Source organism: Engraulis encrasicolus, chromosome 3, assembly GCF_034702125.1.
Source record: "Engraulis encrasicolus isolate BLACKSEA-1 chromosome 3, IST_EnEncr_1.0, whole genome shotgun sequence".
NCBI classification, from domain to species: Eukaryota; Metazoa; Chordata; class Actinopteri; order Clupeiformes; family Engraulidae; genus Engraulis; species Engraulis encrasicolus.
In genome coordinates, this window is record NC_085859.1 from 38,644,422 (window position 1) to 38,666,004 (window position 21,583).

At 48.5% G+C, this 21,583-nt stretch overlaps 1 protein-coding gene and 2 non-coding genes across 8 annotated transcripts in view; all 3 read right to left on the minus strand.

Moving 5' to 3' along the window:
* ep400 (E1A binding protein p400) overlaps window positions 1–21,583 on the minus strand; it is a 64,432-nt gene that overhangs the window by 19,037 nt on the left and 23,812 nt on the right. For all 6 annotated transcript variants that reach the window (XM_063195370.1, XM_063195372.1, XM_063195368.1 and 3 more), the window contains 17 exons: window positions 19,018–19,218; window positions 18,454–18,654; window positions 17,850–17,902; window positions 15,608–15,927; window positions 14,644–14,846; window positions 13,028–13,197; window positions 11,420–11,616; window positions 10,721–10,832; window positions 9,978–10,334; window positions 9,013–9,087; window positions 8,655–8,789; window positions 7,934–7,978; window positions 7,553–7,706; window positions 6,867–7,102; window positions 5,713–5,886; window positions 5,138–5,185; window positions 4,827–4,963 (listed from right to left, as the gene is read on the minus strand). In XM_063195370.1, the coding sequence (XP_063051440.1) occupies window positions 4,827–4,963; window positions 5,138–5,185; window positions 5,713–5,886; window positions 6,867–7,102; window positions 7,553–7,706; window positions 7,934–7,978; window positions 8,655–8,789; window positions 9,013–9,087; window positions 9,978–10,334; window positions 10,721–10,832; window positions 11,420–11,616; window positions 13,028–13,197; window positions 14,644–14,846; window positions 15,608–15,927; window positions 17,850–17,902; window positions 18,454–18,654; window positions 19,018–19,218 (2,818 nt within the window). The remainder of the gene's footprint in view (window positions 1–4,826; window positions 4,964–5,137; window positions 5,186–5,712; window positions 5,887–6,866; window positions 7,103–7,552; window positions 7,707–7,933; window positions 7,979–8,654; window positions 8,790–9,012; window positions 9,088–9,977; window positions 10,335–10,720; window positions 10,833–11,419; window positions 11,617–13,027; window positions 13,198–14,643; window positions 14,847–15,607; window positions 15,928–17,849; window positions 17,903–18,453; window positions 18,655–19,017; window positions 19,219–21,583) is intronic.
* On the minus strand, window positions 12,161–12,294 carry LOC134446560 (small nucleolar RNA SNORA49). The gene has a single exon (XR_010034427.1). It is a non-coding gene; the product is annotated as a small nucleolar RNA SNORA49 (small nucleolar RNA).
* On the minus strand, window positions 15,196–15,329 carry LOC134446564 (small nucleolar RNA SNORA49). Its single transcript, XR_010034430.1, has one exon. It is a non-coding gene; the product is annotated as a small nucleolar RNA SNORA49 (small nucleolar RNA).

Below are 21,583 nucleotides of genomic sequence, written 5' to 3' on the forward strand. Positions count from 1 at the left end.
TGTCTGGCCTGAGTGTGGTCACTGCGATGTTCTCTGGAAATTTGAGCTGTCTCCCTAGGTCAACCTTCAACTGCCAGTCCCTGGCTGTTGCCAGCAGCCCCCCTGGTTGTCTCCTTAGCTGCTGTGGTTTCTCCCCAGCCTTAACAAAGGCGATGGCCTGCCTTGCTGGTTGTTGGTGTTTGCTGGTGGAGATCCCTGTGCTGATGGCCTCTGCAATGACGCGTAGCACTTGGTCATGGCGCCACCGGTAGCGTCCCTCTCCCAGTGCTCTTGGGCAGCAGCTAAGGATATGTTCCAGTGTTCCTGCTTTCTGGCAGAGAGGGCACAGTGGATTCTCAGCCAAGCCCCAACGGTGGAGGTTGGATGGGCTTGGGAGTACATCATAGACGGACTGGATGAGGAATTTGATCCGGTGTGGCTCGGATCGCCATAACTCTGACCACGAAACCTTCCGAGCCGCTGCCTCCTCCCAGCGAGTCCACGCCCCCTGCTGCCGCATCCCTACCATCCTACTGCAGCGGGCTTCCTCCACACCTGCCCGGACCTCCTCCTGGATCAGCTGACGCCTTTCCTTCCCCTTGGCCTTGTTGTAGGAGGGTCTAGGGTTACTTCCCAGTCCTGCCCGCCCTGATGCCACTGTTCCCACCAGCTCACTGTGCCGCAAGCGGGACTCAGCCTGGTTGACTGCCTCTTGAGCACACCACTTCCTGCCAGTCCTGACTTCTATGCCAGCAGAGGAGACTTTGATGTCCCTGGAGTCCCTATACAGCAGCACCTCTCTTGCTCGGGTCACCATGAACTCCTCCGTCAAACTGCTGAAGGGTAGCTCAAGCTTGTTGTTCCTCCCGTACAAGGCGACACTGCTGAGGCTTCGTGGTAGGCCCAGCCACTTCCGCAGGAAAGAGCTGACCTTCCTCTCGAAGCACTCGACGGTGGTGATTGGCACGTTGTAAACAAGCAGTGGCCAGAGCAGTCGAGGCAGGATACCGTGCTGGTAAAGCCAGGCTTTAAACTTGCCTGGTAACCCTGACTTATCCACTGCTGTCAGCCAGGTTCCCAACTCCTCCGTTGTTGCTTGGAGTGCTGCAGTGTCCCTCAAGGTGCAGTCATAGATCTTGCCTAGACTCTTGACTGGCTTCTCTCCCACAGATGGAATTTGGGTGTCTCCTATTGAGAAGCGGAACTTCTCTGAAACCTTCCCCTTTTTCACCACCAGGGACCTGGACTTGGCTGGCTTGAAGTTCATCCGGGCCCAGTTGATGAGATGTTCTAGGCCTTGGAGGATCCATCTACAGCCCGGGACAGATGTTGTAGTCACCGTCAGGTCATCCATAAATGCTCGGATGGGAGGCTGACGCATACCAGAGTTGGTGAGTGGTCCTCTGCACTCTACCTCTGCTGACTTAACCAGCATATTCATGGCCAAAGAAAACAATACCACAGAAATGGTGCATCCTGTGATAATGCCTTTCTCCAGCCGATGAAATGCAGATGTTACGGCTCCAGAAGTGACTCTCAGACTGAAGCAGCTGTAATAGTCCAGTATGAGGTCTTTGATCTTGCCTGGAACGTGGTGTCGGTCGAGCGAGGCTTCCACCAGCTTGTGTGGCATGGACCCGTAGGCATTGGCCAGGTCAAGCCAAAGGACTGCCAGATCTCCTTTGCCTTCTCGTGCCTCCCGGATCAGCTGGGTAACGACTCCTGTATGCTCGATGCATCCTGGGACCTTCGGGACTCCTCCCTTCTGCACAGAGGTGTCGATATAAGTGTTCCTCAGGAGGAACTCCATCAAGCGCCGGGCAACAATACTGAAGAATATCTTGCCCTCGACACTGAGGAGTGAGATGATCCTGAATTGCTCGATGGTACTTGAGCTCTCCTCCTTTGGAATCCAGACCCCCTCTGCGTGTCTCCACTGCTGTGCCACCTTCCCCCTTCTCCAGATGACCCTGAGGATTGTCCATAGTCGCCTCAAGAGTCTGGGGCATCTCTTGTAAACAACATATGGCACTCCGCTGGGGCCTGGTGCTGAATTTGATCTCGCTGCCTTGACAACCTCCTCAACTTCTTTGAAAGTTGGCTCCTTCGTGTTGAAAGCTGAGGTGGGTATTGGCGGGGTTATCAAGGTTCTGCATGGCCCAAGCTCTTCCTCTCTTGCATCGTCACTGTAGGTGGCATTGAGGTATGTATTGACCTCCTCCTCAGTGCAGGCAAGATGGCCACTTCTCTTTTGACCAAGGATCTTCTTGGTGAACCCAAAGGGATTTGAGATGAAGGCTGCACGTCTCCTGGCTCTCTCTCTACCTCTCCTTCTATGCCACTCTGCTCGACGGAGGGTGACAAGCCTTTTCCTCAGTACGCTTCGGAGCTCTGACAACCCGGCCTTCTCCTCTTCTCTTGCCACCTTAAACTGCCGACCAAGCAGTCGAAGTTCCTGCCGCAGCTGGCTGATTTTTAGCTCCCGTCTGTTTGGCTCTCCTGAGCGTCTGGTTGGCTGTTGTTCCTTTATGCCAAATCTTTCTGCTCCGATGTTGATGATCATTGCAGACATTGATAGCAGCTTCTGGTCCGCATCTCCCCTTGCAGTAGCATCAAGGACTTGGTTCAGATCTTCATCAAACTGGAGCCATTCTCTTTCTTTGTTGGCAGCAGGCCACATAACCCGACGATGTTCAGAATGCTTGAAACGAGGAAGGACTTGTGGGGCGTGGAGGGTCTGGGCACTGTGGGTTGACTCCTGGCCGGGCTCCTCCTGCGTCTCACCAGGCACTGGACCTGTGCGTTGCACCACCTGCCTCCCCGTCAAACATTTCATTTTGGTCTGGTGGATCTTTAGACCATGCGGGTTCTTGCAGACTTTGCCACATGGACAGACTGCACTCGTAGTCGTTTTTCCATTCCGGTTCTTTGCCTGTTCATCAGTCCTGTTGGGGTGCTCATCCTCCCCCCCTCTCGGGCACCCCTGGGGGTATACTTCATTAGGGCTTTTCGTAGCGTATATGTGGGTGCACCCTCACGGGAGCTGCAGTTCGGGTTGCTGGCCCTCTCTGCCCCGGTTACTGTCTTTCCAGTCGTCGGCTGTCTCTCCAGCAGTCGCCATCCTATTCATGGTCGTCAACCGGCCTGTTCCCGGTGGTCACTGGCTTGGCCAGTTCAACTAGTTCTAACATACACTATTGTGCAACTTAAGACACATCGTCAGTGTTGTGACCTGCGATCATTGGGTGTTTCGGGTCTCACAACATACACCCTCACCAGGGGACCCAACCGGGGGTGATCAAGCCCCGGCTTGTGTCTTAAGAGCATTTATTTGTCCACGGATCGCCCCGCTTGATCCACAGCCATCTGGACGCCTTCTCCGCTGCGTCACTGATGTTTCTGATGGCTTTTCTGTTCTGCAGTCCTCTCAGTCCCAGCATCTTCAGCGCCCTGATGAGAGACTGGCCAGCAAAGCCTCTGCACCCGACCTCGATGGGGTTGCATCGGGTCTTCCATCCCCTGCTTCGGCATTCACTTGCCAGCTCCTCATACTTGGCCCTCTTCCTCTCAAAAGCCTCCTCCATCCTGTCTTCCCAGGGGACAGTCAACTCCAGCAGGACCACTTGCCTTGTTGTTTCTGACACCAGGACCATGTCTGGCCTGAGTGTGGTCACTGCGATGTTCTCTGGAAATTTGAGCTGTCTCCCTAGGTCAACCTTCAACTGCCAGTCCCTGGCTGTTGCCAGCAGCCCCCCTGGTTGTCTCCTTAGCTGCTGTGGTTTCTCCCCAGCCTTAACAAAGGCGATGGCCTGCCTTGCTGGTTGTTGGTGTTTGCTGGTGGAGATCCCTGTGCTGATGGCCTCTGCAATGACGCGTAGCACTTGGTCATGGTCCTGTGTTTAATGAGGCACACCGTAGAATGAGATGAACATAATGTAAGAGTAATGACGTGAGCAGGAGAACAGGCAAGGATCATAGTGCGTGGGTGTGTGCGCGCGCGTGTGTGTGCGTGCGTGCGTGTGTGTGCGCATGTTCATATGGCCGTCAGCCATAAAGGACGCTACATGTCATGCATTAAAGGGACAGTTTGGTCAATTTCAACATGCAGTTGTATTGCTCACGCTACCCTTGACTTGTCAGTACCTGGTGATGCCACATTTTTCGGCTCAGCCCTTTCCGAGATATGAGCAATTCTAATGGGGGCAGCGTTTGTTTACATTTTTAAAAAATGAAACATAGGCCATCTCCAAATATTTTCCCAAAAGGTACTGCTGTTTGCTAGTTGTCTGCTGATGTTTTATAACCTTTTGGATGTTTTTGGGAATAAATAAAAATGTTTTTTTGAAATGTAAACAAAGAGCTGCCCCCATTACAATGACCAGGATCTCGGAAACGGCTGAAGAAGAAGAAGAAAAAATCTCAGGCACTGACAAGTCCAGGGTAGTGTGAGCATTACAACTGCATGTTGAAATTGACCAAACTGTCCCTTTAAGTTACATTCTTCACACAAGTCACTACTAGTTACTAGAAACAGTAGGCAGGAGCAGGAGTGGCAGTGGCTAAGGAGTCTTCCAGTGGCTTAACCCATTTTAGCCTAAGCCCTTTTTGGGTGCCCTCTGCCTATTAAATCCTAAATATCTCAGCATCTGAAGCACATACAAACATGGAATAAGTTGCATTTAAAAGATAGGACCCTCGTTGTGGATTAGAATGTGTTCATTCAGCCCTAACATACCCACATTTTTAATTAAAAAACCCTGAAATATGGGTTAATAGTGGAGGGCTACTATGGCCATTAGTCTTTCCACAGGTAGGGCACAAAGCTAAAGCAGTGCGATTAGTCTTACAGAGGTTTGATGGGGGGGCTCCTCTTGCTGGCGATGATCTTCATGAGTTCGAAGCGGCTGCTGTACAGCTGCATGTGGGTGGAGTTGTCGTCCTGAGTGTAGATCTGGTGCGTGCGCAACGGACGACTATTCTTGGTCTGCACACACACACACACCAGTCCAAGACATTATTTCACCGTTACTCACTGGTTAAAATTCATAATTTCAGAAATTGAATGTTACACAAATGTTTTCAAACATCAGAGTTTTAGCCCTGAGAAACTGGCCAACAAATCCCCACAACCAGACAGCCAAACGAACGGTCTTCATACCTTGTAAATGCTCTTGGTTTTCTTCTTGGGGTTAGCCTCGTACATCAACTGAAAGGACAGAGGAAAACGTCATGGTGAATGGATTTCTCCAGTTTCTCCTTTCCATCCAACTGCATGAAATATTCTACTGGAGAAAGAGGGATAAACATGCAACTACTGCAAAGCCCTGACTGTGTTCGCCTTTGTGTGTGTGTGTGTGTGTGTGTGTCTGTGTGCGTGATACATGCGCATGTGATTAATATATAACTCGTCCGCTTTGCACGGTATGATGTTGTTCTAGTATTGTCTGCGGCCCTGTTTTAAGCACATGTGCACGTGTGATTAACCCTTACCTTGCCCTCTTCGCGGAGTATGATGACTTTTTTTATGGAGTCTAGAGCACTGTATTGAGTGTGTGCATGCGTGTGTGTGTACTGCACGTGCGCACGCTTGTGATTAACCCTTACCTTGCCCTCCTCGCGGGGTATGATGACGTTTTCGTAGCGACTGTAGCACTGTTTTAAACGTGTATGCATGAGTCAAAAGCCCTGTATTGTGTGCATGTGTGTGTATGCGCACTTGTGAGTAACTCTTACCTTGCCCTCTTCGCGGGGTATGATGACGTTTTCGTAGCGACTGCGGCACTGCTTGGGCGAGCGGTAGATGCGGCTGCAGGAGTTGACCACGTCGCTCACCAGGTCCCAGTTGGGCGTGTGGGCCGGGGACACAATGGTCAGGTTCAGGGGCAGCTCCAACAGCTGCTTCACAGCCTACACGCAGATAAGCAAGGACACAAGACAAGGAGAGATTAGACACTACACTCCTATTCTTATTATACAGGTTCAGCTCCAACAGCTGCTTCACAGCCTACAGGAACAGGAAGTGAAGGAAGGACACGAGGAAAGATTAGATTAGAAACTACATTACACTACACTACATTACATTACTAGTACACAAAAATGACCTGATGCTTGTATATCATTATTCAGGTTCAGGGGTAGCTCCTACAGCAGGGGTACTCAATTTAAAGTCCCAGAGGGCCAGTTTTTCCAAATTCCTCCCAATAAAGGGCCAATTCGACACCAACATGATTATTCAGGTTCAGGGGCAGCAAATCCCTGGTTTAAAAAACATCCCATTTCAGGGGCTAAAACACACCTGTCACAATGGAGTTTTTATCTTTTTATCCACGTCATGATTACACGTAAACGAATAAAAAAAAAATCTGCGTATAAAAATATCTGCATATTGGCACCTTAACCCTGGCTCAAACTACACGACTAGCGATTGTGTGTCCGATTTTGGTGTCGGGGTGCACCGCACACTAGAAGAGAATCGCAACTGTCAATCTTGTCGCTGCTCGCAGTCACCGAGAAAATGCCCGACGTTCTATTTCGTTCGAAAATGCCCGACGTTCTAACAGTGTTTGATTTCTACGATTTGCGATTGCCAACTCTTTGAGCTGCCAAAGTTCTATTTTGGGACGTCGCTCACGATGAGGAAATCTTTCCCGACAATCGCTTGCGATGGTCCTGGGGGGTAACGTTCCAGCGATTGTCGTAAGGGGGGTTTTCAGCCGAGAATCGGCGTGATAGTCGTGTAGTTTGAGCCAGGCTTTAGTGCCTACGTTTCCTGCAGGTAAATCCTTGCTGAATCACATTGAGCAGCACATTATATGAATTGCGCTCTGAAAATGAAGTTTATTCGTGGTTAGCATTACTATATTATTAGCGTGTCTGCATCGAGTTACCTGCAGCAGTGCCCAGTCCTCGCTGATGAGCCACTCGGGGTTGTCCTGTCCCACCTCGGCGGCCGGCTTGACCAGGGCGGGCAGCGGCTTGGGGAAGGGAGCCTGCTGCTTCAGGGAGAAGTTCTTCTTCTGCTCCTTGCTGTCCCGCCGCACCTTCAGCAGGCTGGCCTTGTCGAACAGCGAGCGAGGAGGGATCACCGCCTCCCCGTGCCCCTTCTTCTTGATCTTGCGGCCTCCTGCTCCGCGGGATAAACACAACAAAGTCAGGAAAAAACCCAACTCCATTCTTAATATTTCTAAATTTGTTGGGCTTATTAGTCTCCATTGAGATAGGACAGTCAAAGATGGTACAGGACAGTAAATGAGTGCTGCACGTAGCTAGCAACGATGGATGAGAGAAATGCACCCCTGTTTAGCAGGATACACCCCTGGGATATCCCACCCATAACAAAGACATGCATGAAAAAGGGACTTTAAGTTCAAAGAGAGGGGTGGAAGGAGGGATCGTTTCCAACTGACCGCTCGGGTCCATCTTGAGCCTATGACAGGATTTTTTTTAACCGTATTCTTGACAACTCTATTGGTTAGTAAATCCCAGGGCTATATGCTCTGCTAGGCAAAGACTGCATGAAAAAGGACTATAAGTTCAAAGGAGGGAGGGAGTGGAGGGAGGGTTTCCAACTGACCACTGGGGTCCATCTTGAGTCTCTTGTGCTCCTTGCGTACGTAGATGGGCGGCAGCTTGGCCTCCGGCATGGGAGCGGTGTCGTACATCAGACACATGACCGAGTCGATGTAGATGTCATTGTCATCTTGCGGCGGGGTGGGCGGCGTCCACAGCTGCATGGAAACCAGAGATGAAAAGCATTGCTATGAATGTGCACATGATCAAATTTAAAAAGGTGCACTGTGCAAGATTGTGGCCGGAGTAGGTATTGCAACTATGCTGCTCATTGTGCAGCCTATTGACAAATTTGATGTTTTCATGAATATTAATAAATAATAAACCAAAATTTATATTTTTCCACTAAGCTCTTCATATTCAGGCAGGTAGTGTGCTGACTTACCGGCATGATTTCAGTCTGGCCATCTTGGTGCTCAAACACATACTCCTGGTGGAGAGAAGACAGACAGACAGATGATCAGACCATGAGGGCTGTACAGCATGAGGATGGAAGTCATTCTGGGTCTCATTTCTCCCCTCTCGCTCTTCATTGTGTTTTGTTTCATCATTTTCCCTCACTTTCTCAAAAGTCAAGCGTGCGTGTGTGTGTGTGTGTGTGTGTGTGTGTGTACAATGTTGTATGCGTCCTCCCTGGTTTAAGTATTATAACATAGTGTGTAGTATACCATGTTGTATGTAGCGTTATCGTGTAGTGTGTGTGTGTGTACCATGTTGTATGCGTCCTCCATGGTGTAAGTGTTGTAGCGTGTGTGTGTGTGTGTGTGTGTGTGTACCATGTTGTATGCGTCCTCCATGGTGTAAGTGGTGTATGTGTGTGTGTTGTAGTGTGTGTGTGTGTGTGTGTACCATGTTGTATGCGTCCTCCCTGGTGTAGGTGGTGTGTGTGTTGTAGTGTGTGTACCATGTTGTATGCGTCATCCCTGGTGTATGTGGTGTGTGTGTGTGTGTACCATGTTGTATGCGTCGTCCCTGGTGCAGGTGGTGTGTGTGTGTGTGTACCATGTTGTATGCATCCTACATGGTGTAAGTGGTGAATGTGTGTGTGTGTGTGTACCATGTTGTATGCATCCTACATGGTGTAAGTGGTGTATGTGTGTGTGTACCATGTTGTATGCGTCCTCCCTGGTGTAGGTGAAGAGGTCGTCTTCCTCCTCCATCACCAGCTGCTCCTCTTGCTCCACCTTCAGCCTCTGCTGCAGCTGCAGCTCCCAGCCCTGCTTTGCACTCTCTAGACGCTCCTACACACACACACACACACACACACACACACACACACACACGCACACGCACAGGCACACGCACAGGCACACACACACACACACACACACACACACAGATATCCAAAACTTAATCTATTGATGCATTTTAATAACCATTGTATGGTTATTGAACATGTGGGTAAACCATGTGTGAAGTGAGCAAATAGTAAGGGACAAGGGCATTTTGGGGTAAGAGACTCACCTTGGCCATCTTGTCGTCCTCCCTGAGGTGCAGGAACTCCAGGTAGTGCAGGGCGTACTTCTCTATGGGCGTCAGCTGGGGGAGAGAACAAGACCACAGGACCATGACTTACAGCTAGTGATGGGTCTCCACTTTCAAATATTCGATATGCTGTCTAATTTAGAAGTCCTTTTGAATTCGAAAAGTCAGTGTCGATGCAGACCCGACTTGAAAAAATCAGTATGGGCCTTCCTTACTGTGTTAAGTAGCTATGAAAATTAAAGCAATGTTTCATTACATTTCTACATTTGCTCAATAAATATCATTGGATCGTATTTCATTCTAAACACGAAAGGCGTGTCAGAAAGCAACCAAAAAATCCACAACACCACTAGGCTGATGTCTAAGCAATACTACTAGTTCCAGAAAAAGTTCCAAGTTCCAAGCAAGAGAATGTTAGGCATCACTTGAAGAACACTAACCTAGTTGTTTTCTTTTTGAAACATAGCCAATACACAATAGCTTAAGTGCTTATGCTGATAGACAATAATGTACAATTACACACTGTATTTACTTCACAAATGCCTCCAACATGGTTGTGTAGTATATAACAGTGATCTTTAGTGAAGTCAACAAAAAACGATTCGGCAATGCTTCGCAATGCAGGGCACGGACAATTCAGTATCGATTCGGCAAATGCCATAATCGATGCACATATTCTTTCAAGTTTCAATTCTTTACGTGGGCATTTCCGGAGCAAAATGGAGCAGTAGTGATACATACACTAGCCAATAAAATGGTGTTCAGTATCTGACTGCTTGTATTGTCTCATGACTGATGAAACATTTGCCTTGATTTCACTAGGAATTAAATGCATCACAATGCATCGTAAAATCGGACTAAATGAATTTGAGTCAAAATGTTACGTCCCGATTCGGAAGGGCAGTTACAGTGCACACCACTAAATGATGTGATCTTGAGCTCACCTGCTCCACGACGGCAGCCAGCTCCTCCAGTTGCAGGGCCTCCTCCTTCACCTCCACCTCTCCCGTCCGTTCCTCCCCCACATCTTCCTTCTTCTCCTCCCTCTTCCCTTTGGCCACCTCCTTCTCCTCCACCTCCTCCTCCTCCTCTAGCTCCCTATCTCCTCCGCCGCCCTCCTCCTCATCCTCCTCGTCCGTGAGTGGAGGCTCCAGGCTGATGCTGCTGAGGGCCTGGATGTAGGGGCGCGCCACCCGGGGGGAGATGGCCTCCGACGGGGAGGGCTCCTGGGGGAGCACCACAAACTCCTCCACTTTCTCCCCGGAGCCCGCCTCCACCTCAAACAGGTCCTGGATGGTGCGCTGAATGAAAAGAGGGGAATAAAATGTATTATTATTTTAGTTATTTTTTGCTTTTATGCCTTTATTTTTTGACAGGACAGTATAGGAGATAGGAAATGAGTGGGGAGAGAGAGAGACAAAGGGGAAGGGGATGGATTGGCAAATGGAATCGAACCCGGTCGTCAGCGCAGTAACCCAGTGCCCTACCGTTAGGGAATGTTGAGTTTGAATGATGCAATGCAATAGCCCACAGTAAATGCTGTAATTAGGTCACACACAGACGACCTAAGGACATACTTGCACAATAAACCATACTATATACATTATATTCACAGCCAGGGGCACCATACCGGGTTATTGTGGTAGGTTGTTCATGCTGCTGTGATGGCAGATGGGACAGAGTTTACCTGTGTGAGGAAGGCCAGAGTGTAGTCGGTGCCCTGGGCCGCCACCTCCCGGATCAGGTCCTTGGTGCCGTTCTTCAGCAGCTTCTCCTCTATAGAGTTACCACTCTCCAGCCTGCAGGGGGACACAAGACCTACTCATGAGGACTACTTATTTACCACCAGGTTTCAAGAAGTAGGCCGCACCTTGCAGAACAGTGTTTTTATTGGAATTGAACATTTGAACATTGAATTGAACATTTGGGCTAGCACCCTCAGAGTTTAAATAATTAATAGTGACGCCTGCTCCAAGTGGAAAATGTACTATTTACCACCACAACCGAATGATTTGAAATATGAGCTATATGTATGTGCTCAGCGGAGATAGCTGTGTATAGCATTGAGAAGGAAATGGTTGAGAGGGGGCGATGCTTAGCTGTAATTGAGGGCATTAGTTCAATTACATTTTTTTAATACTAAGGGGGGCATTGACATAGCCTGGGAAATCCCATACTGCCTTTTACTTAGTTCTACACAATCGTTCTGATCTCAAAGACAAATCTCACTTGTGATTAGGTCTAGTGGTAACCAGGCAAACGTTGGCAGGCTTATGATGAAGTCAAGGGGGCGTTGTGAGGCTTATGATGAGGTCAAGGGGGCGTTTGTTCAAAAAAGGTTGAGAACCAGAGAATGCATGTATTACAGTGAATGGGAGTCTCTGACCTGTAGATGTGGATGTCCTTGGAGCGTCCGATGCGGTCGCACCACTCCTGGGTGCGCGCGTCCATGCTGGGGTTGAGGTCGGTGTCGTAGAACACCACGGTGTCCGCGTCCAACACGGGCCCCATGGACGAGCAGCAGCGGTTGGTCAGGATGGTGCAGAACACCTGCCGGTTACGGTTGAAGGCCCGCACCTGCTCCTGGTGGGTGGGAAGTAGAGCGAATGTCTGATCAGCAGGGGCGTAGCACAACATTGTGGGCCCTAGTATAATCATCGAATAGAAGAGTCTGAAGTGCTCATTCTCGTAACCTATAAGGGGACAGGGTGGTTCAATAGAACTCAACGTTTTCGATGCAACCACGACCATTGACCTCTACAAGGATGCAGGTATATTTATTAACAGGTTTACCACTTCCTGTAGGTTAACTCAAACTTAGCATTTACCCATGTCCCTCGTATACCCCCCAGGTTTCTACAGTATTGTTATTTCTTTATCATTATTATTACACAGAAGAGAAAAAGCACAACAATCATGTCACTGCTATTTCTGCAAGCACAAGAACACATTTTCAAATCATTAACAATCACATTTCTGAATACTTCATGCGAGAGAGAGGTAAACAACAGACAGCATAAGAAGACATTGTGTAGTAATGGTTTTATAGCTCATGGAAGGCAAGGACAAGCCCAGCAGTAAAAATAGAACACAGCACAGCACAAATTGAAATGCATGCAAGAGAATCACTGTCGGCCTCTCTGGGGCCCTGAAGAGGAATAGGGTTCCTCCAGGGAGGAAAGAGTGCTCGTTACTTTGTCCCCGTGAAAGAGCCAGGACTGCTGCTGGACAGGCAGCACACCCTGGTGTTAGATGGGGAAATGACACATACAAGAAGGACAAGCAGGCAAAGACAGACACAAAAGATGTGGAAGAAGAGATGGCCACGTGCAATCAGAGCATGCTTCAATCCATTACTGGGCTCTTCGGTATTGACCCAGTCGGCTCCTCTGGCCCGCCCATGACACTGCATTGTTTTCCCCTCCGAATGCTCAACCCGGGGTCTTGCGGTGACAATCACTGCCAGTCATTAGGCATATTAATTAGCCACTACATACAGCGGGTGGGCAACCATGAGGGAAAACAAGCAATTTCATGGGCGGGTCCAGTGTTGCCGACTGGGTCAATGTGCATACCCGTCTCTCCTCTGTAGTGAGTCTCTCGTCCACAAGTGTGTGTATGTGAAGTGTGTGTGTGTGTGTACCTGTCTCTCCTCTGTCATGAGTCTCTTGTCCACACGTGTGTGTGTGTGTGTGTGTGTGTGTGTGTGTGTGTGTGTGTGTGTGTGTGTGTGTGCGTGTGTGTGTGCGTGTGTGTGTGTGTGTGTACCTGTCTCTCCTCTGTAGTGAGTCTCTCGTCCACGAGTGTGTGTATGTGAAGTGTGTGTGTGTGTGTGTGTGTGTGTGTGTGTGTGTGTGTGTGTGTGTGTGTGTGTGTGTACCTGTCTCTCCTCTGTAGTGAGTCTCTCGTCCACGAGTGTGTATGTGAGGTGTGTGTGTGTGTGTGTGTGTGTGTGTGTGTGTGTGTGTGTGTGTGTGTGCGCGCGCGCGCGTACCTGTCTCTCCTCTGTAGTGAGTCTCTCGTCCACGCGTGTGTATGTGAGGTGGCGGTGGTCCAGGAAGGCCTCCAGCAGGTCCAGCATGCGCAGCATCTGGGTGAAGATCAGCACGCGACGCTTCTCCGCACGCAGCTTATGCAGCAGGATGGACAGAGCCTCCAGCTTACCTACACACATACAGGCATACACACAAACTTCAACTACAGTACACCCTCACCCAAACGTGGTCAAACTCTTGCGGGGCCACATGCAGCCTGTTGAGTGATTTCATGTGGCCCCCTGAGCCTTTACAAGAAAGACACATTTTAAATCCACATTCATACGGTCACTCAACATTCTTATAATGGCTACCCAAAACAGGGGTCTTGCAAACTTACGATTAACCAACTACATAAGCTACACCTAAATATAATTCATATAATGTCCAGGAGTGGCAAAGCTGACAAAATATGTCAGTGTGCACCATTTCTTATGGTTGACAAGGGCAAGTTGCCTGCGACATCCGGCCCTTCAGTCAATATTCTACACCGAATGTGGCCCTTAGACCAAAATAATTGCCTACCCCTGCCCTAGCCTAATCCTAAGGTACAGTGGGGTTAAGTGCCTTGCTCAAGGGCACTTAAGCCATGGAGTGAGGTAGGGAGCAGAAGGGTGGGATTCAAACCGGCATCTCTCTGATCTTATGTCCATCTCCTTAACTGTTACGCCACAGTTGAATGCACCTCTAATGTAACAGGGACCTTGAATAAAATTTAAGTGTAAAGCCTCGTTCACACACATCACTACTAGCAGAGAGTGTTTATGGGTAGTACGAGAGAGGAATCTCGCAACTTTTTCCGGGTGGTACTGTCCACTAAGTGGCGCCATCCAGACAGCGCAGAGGAGCGCAGAGGCTGTTAGAATGAATGGGGTCCATGGAGCTTATCCACAGATGCTGCCATTGCTTTGGGAGATAATTGGTATTGTAGTTTCATTTTATTTTTCCCAAAGGCAGGATGAATTATCCTTTCAAACAGCACTTAGTTTGAATGTTTAAACTCTCTGGATCTTTGTAAAATACGTCTTTATTGTCAATATGACGTCACGAGTGGCTTCACACACTGTGTTTGGATTGGTCGGCCGGCTGCATTGCTGTGATCACGACGGCCGTAAAGCAATTTTGTTAGCAAGATGCTAGCGGAGCCTGCCTCATAAATGCCAATGCTGTAAGAAATCAGAAGGACATAACTCTCAGGTTATTGTACATTTCATTTACATCCACATTGGTTCCTCATATTGTCAAGTTTCAGCCGACAGCGAGCACAATTGTCAGTTATTAGCGCCAGCCTTATGGGCTCTGCTGTCTCGACAGCGCTCTCTAGGTGAACTGCAGGCACGGGTTGGAGGGCGAGATTGAACACTGTATGTAAACCCACTGTGCTACTAGTTACTTGCTCAGCGAGTTAAGTCAATAGAATGTCTATTTGTTCCAGTGAGGCAAGGAGGTGAGTAGGAGAAGAGTGTATAAGCGATGCGATGTGGGCCGATTTAGAGTTGAAAAGGTATTTTTAACTTCGAGCGAGGCGAGTAACCAATTGGAATGCAGAGTTGGTAGCTTGAGCTGATGGCCATACCTGAGTCCAGCTCCAGGGCGCGGCGGTCGGGCAGGCAGAGGAGCGGGGGAGCCGTGGCCCTGCGGAGGTCTGAGGAGTGGGCGGCGCCCGCCACCTGCAGACGCAGCGCATGGGCCTTATGCTCCAGGCTGTACGGGGCCGGCGGATTGGATGCATACATCTGTGGGGGAGGGGCCACGGCGGGAGGGACCACACAGGTGAACCTGGGATGCAGAGGCAGAGGGAGGGGGAGAGAGTTTTTGTTCATGACTCTTTGCCTAAGCTCTGATCCATCTCAGTTTAACATTAGGTAAATAAATGAGGTTGTTATACCACTAAACAATTAAGAGTGTTTAAAACATTCATATTTGTAAAAATAAAAGAGGACAGAAAAGCAGGATAAGACAGAGGACTTTGTGTTGATGCCACATGGCACAATCGAACAGTATTTGATTGACAGTAGTTTTATACAGTGCATGTGTTTTCAGGTCAGAAAATTTGTCAGGAATTCAGAAGAAAAAAAAAACATTCATGAAAACAGCAAGAACAAATTGAATTGCATGCGAGAGAATCACTGTCGGCCTCTCTGGGGCCCTGAAGAGGAATAGGGTTCCTCCAGGGAGGAAAGAGTGCTCGTTACTTTGTCCCCGTGAAAGAGCCAGGACTGCTGCTGGACAGGCAGCACACCCCGGTGTTAGATGGGGAAATGACAACACACAAGACAGACAAGCAGGCACAGACAGAGACACGCAAGGCAGAAACACAAACTGGAGATACAGGAAAAGAAAAAATGTGTTCGAGAGAGAGAGAGAGAGAGAGAGAGAGAGAGAGAGAGAGAGAGAGAGAGAGAGTGTGAGTATGAGGGGGAGGGGGCGCAAGAGAGAGAGAGAGAAAGAGAGAGCGAGAAAGAGAAAGAGAGAGAGAGAGAAAAAGGGATACGAGTTAGTTAGCTAGTCGAAGTCTCCATCGCAAACCTCCACCATACCTATTGGCCACATCCTGTCCAGCCTCCTCCCTCTCTGCGTGGGACAACAGTGCAGCCCGCAGGGGGGCCACCGTACCCACAGGGGTCTCCTGCGCCCTCTGGCACCCCGTGCTGCCCACCCATCTCCAGCGGTGAGTGGCGGCATAGGCGTGGTGTGTGCGGGAGGTGTGTGTGGGGCGCGCGGCGGTGTGTGAGAGTGAGCAGGCGTTGAGCAGGTCTCGGCCGTAGAGGACGGCGCGGGAGCAGCGACGCTCGTTGGCACTCAGCAGGCGGGCCAGGCGCTCGGGGGACATGGGGGACACGGGCTCCTCTCGAGACTCCTACACACACACACACACACACGCACACACGTTTTAGCAATGCCACTGATGGGACCTCTTGGATTCATTACTCATATTCCAGTGTTACATATTATTATCAAATGACCTGGTGTTATCGGCCCAATTCAACCATGATGCCAACACCAACTCCTAATCATGCAAGTAAAACCAGGTCATTGCACGCACACACGCACGCACGCACACGCACCTGTACAAGTAGAATGTTCTCATCCACACACACATAAAAAAATACACTGGGCCTAGAAAAAATATTGTTTTGGTTCCGGTTGCCGACCGACCCTATCATTTTTTGTGCGACCCAAAACATTTTTGGGGAGTTTTTGGAATCCTCAAAAAATATATCGATGTTGTGTGGACGGGTGTTCATATAGACAAGACACAACACGTTTATTCATTCCCATAACTCGCCATCTCTCACTTTCTACCTGCCTGCAAGTTACTGAATTCGCATCGCATGACTATCCACATAGGAGCAACACACACGCGCGCGCCATAAGGGCCGCCGGCTTGATATTAGAAAACCCCAAATGTCACTGCAGAGTTGCGCACCTACTCGGTCACGTTGTAGGCTAATTATTATGCTACAACATGCTAATTGGTTGTCGTTGTAGCTCGTAAGTTTTAAACAACTTGCCTCATAGTTCTTGCAGACTAATAGCCTACGATGTAGGATAGTTTGGGAACCTGGCGAAATGCCTGTCAAATAATAAGTCAGTAGCCTTACCTCACCCGACACTGACACAGCCTGACCACCCGCCTCGAAATGCAACACACAGACAACATTATGAGTATCCACGATTTTCGAATGTATTGATATTGTCTCCTCGTGTTAGAAAAGGGCTTCCATTCAGTCGCGCTGCATGTTCGACGAGATGCATAACTCGTTATAACAATACTAAAGTAGCACTGTATCAATACCTTGTAAAATAAGTTAATATGAGAGAAGGGAAATGCTTTGCCCAAGTTTTCCTTCATTCTTTCATTTACCACAAGGCTTGGCTAACCAAGAAGTCCGTTGGCCTGCGCCCGTAATTTTCTCGCTCTCTCTCTCTCTGCTTGTCCCTCCACCATTGCACAGGAGCAGGGCGCCTGTCACTGTCTGACTCTCCGCACCTCCTCCAAATAATGAAATAGAAATGAACGATGATGTCGCCACAATTACGACTGTTCGATGAAGACCTAGGACTACTACAGTTTCCTACAATGATGATTTAATGACAATGACGATGTTGCCCCTCAATCACCCGCCATTAAAACATTCATATCGCCTCAGGTGTCTACATCCTCGCGTTAAACAAAAAAGTGAGTAAATAGAATGTTTGCAAGCCAGAACCTTCATCCCAATGAAAATATGGTCACAACGGATGGTGGAAAGGAATCAAAAAAGTAAACGGGACATATGCATAGGCCTACAGGAGTTAAAATAGCAGTGTCAGTCAACTGACAGCTGGACATGTTTTGCCAGAAACGGTAGGCTATTACGCATCATATCCTCATTTCGGTGACGGTCAGTATAATTGGCTCATTAATGCTTATTGTAGGCTATTTCATTGTAGCTTTAGCAGGCCTCACTCCACCTTGGCATTGTTCCGACAACGTGTATGACGAAATCTGGCGCATGTGGGGGTTTGGGGGTGTCGGACATTAAAAAAATAAAAATAAATAAAAATTGAAAAAAAAAAAAAAAATTCCGACCGACCCATGACCAAAGCTGACAACCAACCGGAACCAAACTTTTAATTTTCTTAGGCCCTATACACAACAAAACACAACACCCAATTACACACAGTAAAAAATATAAAAGCAAAGGAATATACAACAAAAAAGGCAAAGGAATATACAACAAGCAAAAAAAGTGACCACAAAGTCACCACCAAGCAGTAATTGAAACTGTGCATTACCTGCGACATGGCCTGTGTGGAGGGGGTGGGGGTTTTGCCATTGGGTGCAGCATCTGCAGGGACAAAGTTGGCCACATCAGAAACACAGAAAGACAGCCAAACACACAAAGTGCAGTTAAGGTAAATGTAATTAATTTTCATGTCATCTCTGCTTGTTATGTAGTGGTTCTGAGTTAGTCTTTAGTGAAAAGAAAGCCGCCGCATAGAACTATTTGAATTTATTGCCTCTTTTCCATTGCCAGTTTTCGGGTAGGCCTACAGCTCGACTCGGCCGCCACTTTTTTGCTTTTCTAACAGGCACGACACAGCTCAATCGTAAAGAGAAACAGTGGCGGCCGAGTCACGCTGTGTCGAGCTGTAGGCCTTCCAGAAAACCGGCAGTGGAAAAGAGCCATAAGTGATTCATGTCACCAACCCACTTCCTCTACCGTGGTTGTCACAACTCTGGGGTGCATTTCTCGAAAGCGTAGTTGCTAACTACGGTAGCTACTTTGTTCGGTAGTTGCCGATGGGAAATTGCATAGCGACCAAGTTGCTACCTGCCAACAACTACGCTTTCGAGAAATGCACCTCTGAATTCCACATGGCTCTGCTCTGGCCTCACCTGTCTGTGGTGTGGTGGGTGGTGTTGCTGCAGCGGTGGCTGCTGGTGTGGTGGAGGTGGGTGGAGGGGTGCCGGGGGTGGCGGCGTTGGGCACGGGGGCCACCGCCTGCTGCTGCTGCTGGGGCACCGTCTGCATCACCATGGAACCCTGCCGCGGCAGCAGCTGCTGACCAGGAGCCGACACGATCTGCAGGATGTTACCTGGACACAGGGGACGATAGAAGATACTTGTAGAGCTTGAAAGTGACGTCACACCCTCCTATTTCATGGGACCTCACAGCGTTTCTAGCGGAATTTTTTAGCATGTAATCCAATGGCGGTATTAAAAAGATATTTCAATCTCCTTTGAATTGTGCCACCGGCTTCACATATGTTGTTTCTGATATTTTTGTATAATTTTTCGTACCAAACACCAAATGATTTAGAAGGGGGTGTAGACTTGCCTCGGAACAAATATATTGATACTTCTGAATGAATCATCTAAATTTAGCTCCAGTATATTTGTAGCCCAGCACATATTATGACTGGAATCAGAAGATAATGAGTTAAATGTTGTCCATTTACCCAGGGTGCCCTGCAGCTGCAGCGGCTGGCCGGTGGTGAGCTGGCGCAGCTGGCTGGGCGAGAGGGTGAACTTGTTGCCCTGGAACTGGAGGGTGACCGGCGTCTCGGGTTGGGCTACTCGGTTCTGGGCGCCTGCCGCACCGCCGGCGCCACCTGCACCCGCCAGGGACGCCAGCTGGGCGATCTTCACCACGTCTCCACCTTCAGTGGGGAGGAAACGGAGAACGGACAGGGACACACACAGACGAGGACACGGACAGGGACACACAGAGACAACGACACGGACAGGGACAAAGACACACGCATGCGCGCGCACGCGCACGCACACGCACACGCACACACACACACACAGCAAGAGGGAGGAACACACACACACGCACACACACAGGCACGATGGCACAGAGAAGGACAAACACAGAGACAAAGGACACGCAAAGACAGATGCGGAGACAGACACAGATGCAGACACAGACAGACAAATGCGGACACACACAAATCACAAATACAAAGGGATTAAAGCGATGCAAAACACGCCAAGTCAGATGCACAGAGAAGACAGACACAGAAAAAAAGCAAAAACAATACACGAAAGGGAAAAGCAGACACACACACACAATGAGGGTATAGACAGACACACAAAGACAGACAAAAGGGAAAAGCAGAGACACACAATGAGGGTATAGATAGAAAGACACAGACACACAAAGACAGACAAACACACATTAAGTTAAATAACATCCCACATATCGATTAGGGAGCAACAAAATAGAACAAAAAAAGAAAGCATCAACTGTGTCTTGGTTAGTCAAAAGTGTGACCGGTGCAACTAGGACATGCATAACCAAAGTGGGTTAAAAAAGGTGAGTCTTGCCAGGCTGTAACCAACCCCTTAAAGAGAGAGTGCCTGGGGTAGGGTAGGGTCAGGTTGGGTCGGGCTGAAAGCAACCGAAAGAAAATGCAACAGTCTTCAACACAAACAGAAGCCTGAAACAAACAGAGTTTGTCAGTTAAAGGTGCACAGTGCTCTTAACTGCCTGCTCAACTACACAGAGTCTGAACCAAATGCCTTAAAAAATACTTGAAGTGTTTCGTTGCAAAACAGTGTATCCACCATTTTTTACTTTTGCATTTTATTATTGGAAATGACTGTTCAGACATCTTCACTTCACATCCTTGTGTGCCATTGAGGCGCAATTGATGGTGTGCAAATTAAGAATGGGAAAACCTGTGACTTGTGTTAAAAACAAAAAGGTAAACCATATGGGCTTGTCTGTGTGGGAAGCAAATACAGTTAACGGAGTGAGCCCTTTTAGGAAAATGGCTCAGACTGCGAATTTAAAGATGAACAGTTAACAGACAGTTAACGTTGTGTACTCAGGATCTAAAATGTGTGCATTTGGGATGCCAAATGTTTGCATACCTGGGCCTTACGATTTATGTACTTGGGATGTAATGTTTTTGTTTGCTTAGGTCGGTTAGTCTGAGGCCGGGCCTGAGGCTGTGTAGTTGAACAGGTCTCTGGTGTGGTGGTGGGGGTGGTGATGGGGGTGGGAGGATACGGCAGTGCAAGGGGTCAGTAGGCAGGGCTGGATTAACACACAGGCTAGATATGGCTGCAGCCTAGGGGGACCCCCTGATTGGACAAAAGTGGAAAATTGCAGAATTGTGACAAGATGCAATATTGAAAATTCATCCGTCATGTTAAGTACAGTTTGTAGACAAACCTTACTTCCTAGCTCGTAATCATGACACTGTCTATGTAGTATATTTGCCACGAAATTTGCCTTCTAGGGGGGCCCATAGCAACCTGTAGCCTAAGGGCCCCAGGCCATCTTAATCCAGCCATGACGGTAAGGTTGAGTTGGTGTGAGACACCAGAATAATAATAATAATAATAATAATAATAATGAAGCATGGACCCGCAATGCATCCTTGAATCCTCTCTGGAGGATTTCAGGGAAACAAAAAAACAAAACAAAAAAAACACCTGCACTGAAAACAGAAAAGAGGACATTAGCAGTGACCAACTAAAAGGGAGGAAGGGAGTGAGGGGAAGGGACACTGGGCCCTGAAAAAGCCTTGCAGCTGGGGTCTTATCCCATACCTCTGCTGGGTCAAGAAAAAAAAAACTGGTGATTAGTGTGAAATAAAAAAGAGACGTGTAACGGATGGAGAGGATGTGGATGGGTCACTGTCTGAGCATATTTGAAGGGGTAATGATCATGCAGGAGTCTGTGAGCAACTAAAGAGACTGAGAATGGCCAACCAGGTGCACTCCACTTGCTCTTTTGCCCAAGAAGGGTTCTGTACTAAATGCTCAACATTTTATGTGACTATTCCAGTCAATACCAGCAAGATGCGTATGACATCGACTAAACACTAAAAATCATACTTAAGAGTCATACATTTTGAAATATTTAATTGTTCATCGTCTCTCTAGTTCTTCAAGTTTGGTTAAAAGCAAGGTCTGTGGAATTAGTAGCATCCTCAAGGCCCATTCTCACTCCCTCATCGTTCACTCGGTGCAAAACACCCTCAGCTGCTGTGCCGAATAACCGCAGTGCTT